This window comes from Bombus fervidus, chromosome 2, assembly GCF_041682495.2.
Source record: "Bombus fervidus isolate BK054 chromosome 2, iyBomFerv1, whole genome shotgun sequence".
Classification (NCBI taxonomy): Eukaryota; Metazoa; Arthropoda; class Insecta; order Hymenoptera; family Apidae; genus Bombus; species Bombus fervidus.
This window is the reverse complement of record NC_091518.1, coordinates 23038914-23047533: the sequence shown is the minus strand read 5'-3', so window position 1 is coordinate 23047533 and position 8620 is coordinate 23038914. Positions and strand designations below refer to the sequence as shown.

At 34.9% G+C, this 8620-nt stretch overlaps 1 protein-coding gene across 1 annotated transcript; it reads left to right on the top strand.

Moving 5' to 3' along the window:
- The first annotated feature begins 1111 nt into the window (after positions 1–1111).
- On the top strand, positions 1112–8061 carry LOC139998241 (uncharacterized). The gene is made up of 2 exons (XM_072022648.1): positions 1112–1270; positions 3916–8061. Exons 1-2 carry the CDS (start codon positions 1196–1198, stop codon positions 7027–7029), a joined length of 3189 nt encoding a protein of 1062 aa, XP_071878749.1. The 5' UTR covers positions 1112–1195; the 3' UTR covers positions 7030–8061.
- Positions 8062–8620: the final 559 nt, after the last annotated feature.

Below are 8620 nucleotides of genomic sequence, written 5' to 3'. Positions count from 1 at the left end.
TTGTATTATGTAAGACTACATTTATTTAAACAACATTCTTCTGCATCACATGAAATACTGTATGTTTACTTTAAGTATATTGATGAAAATTATGAAAAGCAGTTTAATTTATTATATTCTTTACCTTCAGTGATAAGGCAGACAAGAGTGTTAACAAATCGATGCCAGCGCTATAACTAACGGCCGATTTGTAAAACACACTTAGAAATATTAAAAGCATTACCCTTCTACTGGAGTTTCCAAATCTGTGTATACGAATGCGATGCTTACAATGCTTACTATGCAGGAATAATCACATATATTCATTGACGTGTGTCAGTGTTGCTTCTTAGATGCACAGATATACATACATATATAACGTGAGTTTGTATAGAAACGTGAAGAAGAAAATTGTATTGGACATAACGTGAAGTTAGTCAGAATATCTACTTAGTAATACGCATGCGCTGTAGCTCTACGAATCAATTTTTGATTTATCGTTACGTGTAAATGTACCATATGATATTGTTTCGTAATTAAAATGTAATTTATTAAATAGATTAGGTAAAATTCGATGAAACTAATATTAAACCGTTGAAGAATGATGTATTATAAATAATATAAGATTCTTTATTGTCCACTTTCCCTTCACAAATATATTTTCAAGGTTACTTCCTTACCGATAATGATCTGAACCCGTCTGAACTGAGCGAAATGTTTGTTACTAGTGGAGGATGCCATTTTGATGCCCATAGTGATGCTTATGGTGGTGTCTGTGTTTGAACGGTATTTTCTCTCTCTGTGCTTGTTTATATGTGTATAAAAAAAGTTTACATTCTATTTTGACGTGAACTATTAACAAAGGAAAACATGTTCTGGATGCAAGTGAATAATAAGAGAGTGTAAACAACTTTTAAAATGATGTATGACACGTTAACCTGAAATATTTTCCATTGTCTTGTGCTTTTCATTGATTTCACGACTTCTTATCAAATAATTACAGTTTTGTTAAATATATTCGATAACTGTATTTCATACAATGTCTATATTCATTTACAAGTTGCTACTGTTATTGTGCAGTTATGACATATTTTAAGGAAAACGTGAATTGCTCTTTGAGGATATTATTAAAGTCTACTACTCACTAATCATAGATTTTCTTTGTGCACAGGTAAACAGTTTCTCTAGTAATAATAATAATAATTTCATAAAGCAAATGGCTCGAGTGTTAGTTTACGCACGCCCTGTTGATGCAATCTTCATGGATATAGAATTGGACAGAAAAATAGACGTAAGTACCTTTTGAAACATCATTCGATAAGAGAACTTTGACCGTACTGAATAATATATTTTGTTTCTATAAATCTTGGTTAATATAACATATTAAGCTAATGTTTATGTACCACTTTCCTTAACTATTTCAATATGACAAAGTAAGACTTGCTTCTTTGGCCGTTGCGACGCAAACTTCTGATTTGTAATAGAAATGAAATTTAATTGTTGAATTAGAAGGAATTTCCCACCGTGGTACATAAAATTTTGTATAACGTATCTGTCTATTTTAAGATTACTTTGGCCAACGCGCTATGATCTCTTGCATCTATGGTTTATATATTATGGCTCAATAATAATACGTGGATTAAAAATACTAAAGCGATGCAGAAAGTTTAATCTTATCGATGCAACCTTGCTTATTATTATTATCAATATAATATTTAATTGCTCCGTTGTAGAGTAATGAGTTTATACGAATGTCATTATTTTACAATTAAATTTCAATTGCATATTTTATTTTATAAAAATAGAAATATTGAATTACAGTTCTTATTATTAGTTATTAATTTTCCTAGGCTTGTAGAATATAAAATTGATATTTATACATATATATAAATAATGTTTTATGTAATATTAATGTAAATCACTGATGTATCGTGAAATGTTATCTATTTATTCGTATGATACCAAGTGAATTAATAAAAAAGATGCATGTTACAGATAAGATTTTTATCATATTAATGCGTTGAAGCATACGAGCGTTGAAACAACGTATGTTGTAGAAAATATATTGCCGTATAATAGATTAAAACTTATACATGTAGCAGGAACGTTCGTCACTGGCAACGTGCATTACCTTTTCACTGATGTATTTATGTTAGTACGGGCATTGGATTCAGCTGAGGCATGTTCTGTATTGTATAACCTTAAATAGAGCAGGTCACACGAACGTATCGTTAGTTATTCGTTATCAGTTCGATTAATTCCTTTTTTTTTATGTATGTTCAGCGATTATTCTTATAGCGAATGGTTGGATCGAAATGAAAGCTTTTCTATTTTGTGCAAAGATTTTTAGATTTGTTTATTATAAATCATTTGTTATTGCAAAAAAGTTCCTTTGTTGTATATTTGTATAAATAAAATTATTTACAGTTTTTAACGCATGTCGGTTCGATGTCGGTTCAGATTAGAAAGAAATATTTTTTGAGTTTTACAACACAATGTCCCGAAGGTTCCGTTAGGCATGGTTTACGCCACAGTCAAGAAAAATCGCTATTTTTGAGAAATAGAATTTTAGCGCTTCGACCATCTGCGTGCCAACGCTCTGATAGTGCGTGAGTAATTCTTCCGCCAACTCTGCAAAACAGGCAACGCTCGTATGCTGTGATTTTCTATGTACGTACGAAATGACTGTGAAACGTTTTAACGCTCGTGTATCCTTGTACCTAGGTTTAAATTTGCGCATGCGTTATGAAAAATATTGCTGCTATGAGTTCATATAAAAAATTTTTCCGCACAGAGTTATAAAGAGGCACGTATACACGTTTGCATTCGTGTGCGTGTGCGTGTGCGTGTGCTCGCGTGTATATATATATATTCTTATACAAATCGGCAATGTAGTGAAAGGGAGGAATTTTACATATGTCCTTTACTGTCCGAACAGCATTGGGACAGTAGTTCTAGTATAGTCTAGCGTAGAAAGTTCGTTGAGCGGCATGTAAAAGCTGAAACGTATTGTAATGACGCTAAGCATCGACTCCAAAGTCTCATGAAATGACATCAGTATATCAATATATACTCAATATATACTCAATGGCTTTGCTTATCAATTAAGAAAATATATTACTTTCTGCATCGATGCAAGCCAACATACATAATCAAATTTTTCCTTCTGTTTGACCAGATACTACCGTTAACTGTTTCTCACGCCGGTTACTGATCGCAATTCATTCTACGATATTTTCCACCGAATTGGATACAAATATTTTTATTTTAAACAATTTATGGTGATTTTCGTAAACATTTTGAGTTGTTTCTTTATATTTTCAAATGATATGGAATTTTTAGAGTTCTGCATGGTGTTTGTTACTCTGTCGTACATTTTATTTCTCATTTATAATATACAATTTGCTAAACACGTAGAAGGACCGCTCGTTGCTTTGTGCTAATTTGCTACCTGGAACAATACATTTATGAAATAACGTTAAACAACCATGCTAAAAGTATTGTTTGCGAATCTGATTTTTCTTACATTTGAATATAGTTGAGAGTTGAATATAGTCGACTTCACTACATACTAAGTTGAAAATATCGATCGGCCCTGTCCCATGGTAAATGTTAGGAGTTGAGGAAAAGTTTCTTAGTAATTCTAATGGAACCGTAAATTTACACAAAATTTACACCTCTCTTCTTATGTATGTAGTATTCTGGATTTGCGCAGTTATGTATTTCATGTTTTTAATGGTAGAACCTGGCTGACTCATAAACATGGCGTCATAAACCGTTCTTTCTAGTATCTAGTTCAGTGGCTCTATACATAGCTTTCTATCCTACTCATGATATTTATGGCACGATTGTCTTCCATTACTAGACTAGGACTGTTTCATAGATTTTTCGTTTCTTAGGATGTTACATCAGGTTTGTATATTTTTCTTTTTTCAGCCTTCTGAATATGCAATAAGAATAAAGGAAGAGCCAATCGATCCAGAGATATGCGATGATTTGTCGCCAGTTGATACGAATACAGGGAACGAAAATGAAACAACGACGTTTAAAGGTGAATCTTCGGATGGCGTTTATCGTAGAAATCGAGAATCCGTGTTTCCTCAAGAAAGTACATATTTAGAAAATAACAAATCGCATCCTGATAAACGAAAAAGTAAACATAAAGTACCTTCAAACAACAGAATAAGTTGCAATGTTTGTCTGTTAACTTTTCAAACTAAACATTTATTGGAACTGCATAATAAATTATATAGCTGTAATGTATTCAAGTGTAATAATTGCACTGCGATCTTTAGTATACATATTTCGTTGGTACGTCATTTAAAGATGCGATGTTGTACGAAACAATTGCCTGGATATAAATGTAATTTTTGTAACCGAAGGTTTTCCTATAAAAGACATGTCCAATCTCATTTATTCCATATACATGGGAACGAAATATTTTCTGGTAAAAGCAAAATTACGAAAACATCTCCTGAATCGTTAGGAAAGTCGAATCATTCGGATGGCATAGTCACGACAGAATCAAATACTTCATACAGTCCCTCCCTAAAAAACGTAAATAGCTCAATAAATATATCTTTGAAACTATCTAATAGTCCAAACAATACACCCACCAAGGGTTCGAGCAGCAAGATCAAGTCTACGCATTCGAAATTGTTAAGCGATTCGTATGGTACACCTTCGAAAAGGATGAAGCAGACCGTCCTTACAGACTTCATATCGCTGTACAAAGACAAATCGAATGACAAATGGGTTAGCCCGGAAAAAGTTATCGATACGGAGAATATTCCTGTTACTGCGACTATTATTCCAACTTCAACGCTCGAGACATTTAGTAAGAAGACATCAACGGCTTCAGAAGTTATTCAGATGTCTACTTCTGTTAAGCGAATCGAATCTCCTGTTAGGAAAAGACCATTTGTTCAAATTCATGTGAATTCCAAAACAATGATATCTTTATTAAGGAACGAAATAAAAGCTGAATCTGAAAGCTCTAATACCTCGCACAATATGTCTTACAACCTTAGGCCAATAAAGAGATGTTCTTCTTCTTTATATGATTTTTACGATTTATTGGAGTTTGAGACCTTTGAAAGATCAAGACAATCTTTTAAAAGAAACAAGTCCCCCTATATGTTTAACCAAAGTGAAAGATCTGCACCTGAAGCTAAGTGTAAAGAATGTGTGGTTCGTTTGGAGAAATGCGACAAGTTCTTGGATCCTACTAGTTTTGTGTCAAACGGAGACGAATGCGAAGGCGACGGCGAAGGCGAAGGCGAAGGCGAAGGCGAAGGCGAAGGCGAAGGCGAAGGCGAAGGCGAAGGCGAAGGCGAAGGCGAAGGCGAAGGCGAAGGCGAAGGCGAAGGCGAAGGCGAAGGCGAAGGCGAAGGCGAAGACGAAGACGAAGACGAAAAGGAAGACGAAGACGAAGACGAAAAGGAAGACGAAGACGAAGACGAAAAGGAAGACGAAGACGAAGACGAAAAGGAAGACGAAAAGGAAAACGAAAACGAAGACGCTTTCAAACAAGCAGTATCGGAAAATGTGAAAGAGGAACTTGAAGGTTTTCGTGAGACAAGCTCGGCAGGTAACTTGCCTTTGGAAGCTGGCACGACTGCATCAAAGCGATTCAATGAATTTGTAAAATCTTTCGTTGATAGATTAATCGTACCTCAAGAAGAATCGGTTGAGTTTAAGAAGAACTTTAAGTTCAATCAGCAGAAAATATTTCATTGTCATATTTGTAAAAAATCATTTTCTTTGAAAGTGAACTTGCGCGAGCACATGAAATTGTTTCATGCGATTTACATGTCGAGCATATGCAACGCGCGTTACACGTCCATGAATAAGTTACTAACTCACTATCTACGTCAGCATATTGTGTTTAAACGAAGGGAATGTTGCGTGTGTTTTGAGAAGTTTGACACGTCGGCATTGTTGAAGCGGCACATGATTTTGCATTGTTTGAAGACCATAAGATCAAAAAAGGACGCTCTACTGGTTGATGTTGAAATAAATTGCAACGCATTCAAGAAGCAACACAAATGCAAAGGTTGTCGCAAACGATTTTGGCTATACTCGTGTTTGAAACAACATGAGAATGTATGTCGTCGAATGAAAGTGTTGATAGATAAACAACGTGTACCTCGTGTAAACCATTTGCCTCGGTCCTCGAAAGAACCAAGTGACATGGAAGTCGGCATAGTACAGTCACCTGATTTGGAAGAAATGTTGGATGTTCCGGATGGGACGACAGGACCTTTGGAAAATTATTTGGTTCCGAGTACGCTTATTACCGATGATACTACTTTCTCTTCGTCATTCGATACAGCTGCAAAGAACAAAAGGCTACTTAATGGGATTGCATGCGTAAAGGGTTACCAAGCGGACAAGATGAACAGAACAAAGTTTCCTTGCACCGTTTGTGAGACACAATTCCGAACATTTCAAAATTTATGCATACACGAGCGCACCTATTGCCAAACAGCCATCGAAAAGTGTAACGTTTGTAACACGATGTTTTCCACTAAAAGATTATTACAGCTTCACACGCTTGCTACTCATACGCCTTCGTGCTCGGTGAACTACAAATTGTTTTGTAAGTTCTGTAATCAAGGATTTGTTAAGAAGTCGAATCTTCAAATTCACGAACGACACTTCCATATCGGGCAGAATCCTAAACTGGCGTTGAATTCCGGTTGCGTTTCGAAAGATAAACCAATCTGTAATATATGCCATTTGTTATTCGAATCCTACGAACGTTTTGTCGAGCATAACATGTATTATTACAAGGGCAGAGACTTTTTATGCGCAATATGTGGTAAGTCGTTTCAAGGAATGTACAAGTTTCATCATCACAACAAATTGGAGCATTATCCGGACGAACTACGGAAATTGTACTCTTACAAATGCGATACTTGTAACGAAGGCTTCAGCTACGAATCATATTTCCACGCTCACAAGCTGCACGTTCATTCGCAGGATACGCCCGCTGACGAGGCGCGCGACCGCGATACATCGGATCAAACTTTTCGCATGTGTTCGTGATTCTTTGGATAAATTAAGATAATCATAGAATAAAAGCGTAGAGAATATTTAATTATTTGATTTATAGGTCGTTTCAAAATCAATTTTCACGGTAGTATACAGAAGAATCGGCCTAGATTGAGACGTACAATAAACACGCCAAGTACACACACACACATACGAAGCAAATGATTTCTAAAGCGTTTTTTAAGCCATGTATTCGCATTTTCCATAATACGCACGAAATGTATTGATATTTGTTGGAATATACTTAACAAGTCAAATCAACGCTTCTGACCTAGTACAAACTACGCTCGATTCAAACATCGAGCACTGAGTGAAGTTTGGGTGTCAGCCTTAGGCGCTTCCTGTTCATTGTTTGCGATGGTCTCAGTTTGTTGAACTAGAAGATGTCAAGCATTCCAGGCTAGACGACCAGCCAGAAAACGGGTGAACTAGATATTCCGTACTAACTTTATTTAATATACATCGTTTCGTTCACTTGAGAGATAAAGAGATCTAATCGTCGGCGTTATCGTATCGTTTATTAAGTGCCGCTTGAAACAGCTTAACGAAAATTACGATAGATCGAGTAATAAATTTGTCTGCTTTTCTTTGAACGCGTTATATTTATGTGCTTTTATATACGTATATGTTTCTCTGTGTTTGTGTGTGTGTGTGTGTGTGCGTGCGCGCGCGCTCGTTCGTATTTTATCAAGTACGTTGATCATTATCGTATTTCATTGTTGTAAAATTTGTTGTTAAATGGAGTTTCTCGTTCGGCGCGCGCGTTTGCTGATCTTCATATTTTATAAATTTGTTTTTGGTCAGCGTAAAGGTTCGAGAAAGTTAGAAAATAAATGAAGCGAGGGTAAGTAAATGTTGCAATTTCTTTTCTTAAATGCTGATATTGGTCATTTTTCTTCTATTGAAATGTTTATTCGCTATAATTATTCGTTTAAACGTCCGCTCGATATAATAATATTTATAACATTCGCTAAAAAAAATGAACAAACCTATTAATTAATATCTGATATTGAGATTAAAAATAAATTCATTTCGTTTATCACACGTGGAATGATTATACGATAAGTTTCATATTTGACAGATGATTAATTTAAATATGGATCGTAAATACAATTTTCATTATGAGATGATATATTTACTTACCCAGCTATCGATTAATGACGTCGAATGATAATTGTACGGGAACGATAATGCTTTGTAATGTGCAATTAAACTATTATGTTAAATATTCAGTAAATTAATATTTCAATTTCCATGACAGCGCCGGTCGTACAATTCGATAATCGAGAGGAATATGAGATCAAGAACGATATGTATCGCTATGAAAGCGCGAATTAAAATTGTCGTATTAGAATTTCTATAAAGAAATAAGAATTGATGTTTATATCGAAGAATAGTTACAGCGCGTGATCAAATAAATTGGTTGTTTCACGAGGTTTCACCGGTTCTGTCGTACAACGAAACGAACAGTCGAACAATTATAAAAGCTAACGTTTGTATTTTCTAAAAATTAGAAAGCTGGCAAACTTGATAGATTTCTCGGGAAATTTGTAGATTTTAATAGTATGATATGTACTGTTTTTAA

What these genes read in the sequence shown, in the direction of transcription:
- LOC139998241 (XM_072022648.1), top strand. Translation starts at nt 1,196, where the DNA reads ATGGCTCGAGTGTTAGTTTACGCACGCCCTGTTGATGCAATCTTCATG. An exon ending in AATTGGACAGAAAAATAGAC is followed by an intron (nt 1,271 to 3,915) that starts GTAAGTACCTTT and finishes TTCTTTTTTCAG; the next exon opens with CCTTCTGAATATGCAATAAG.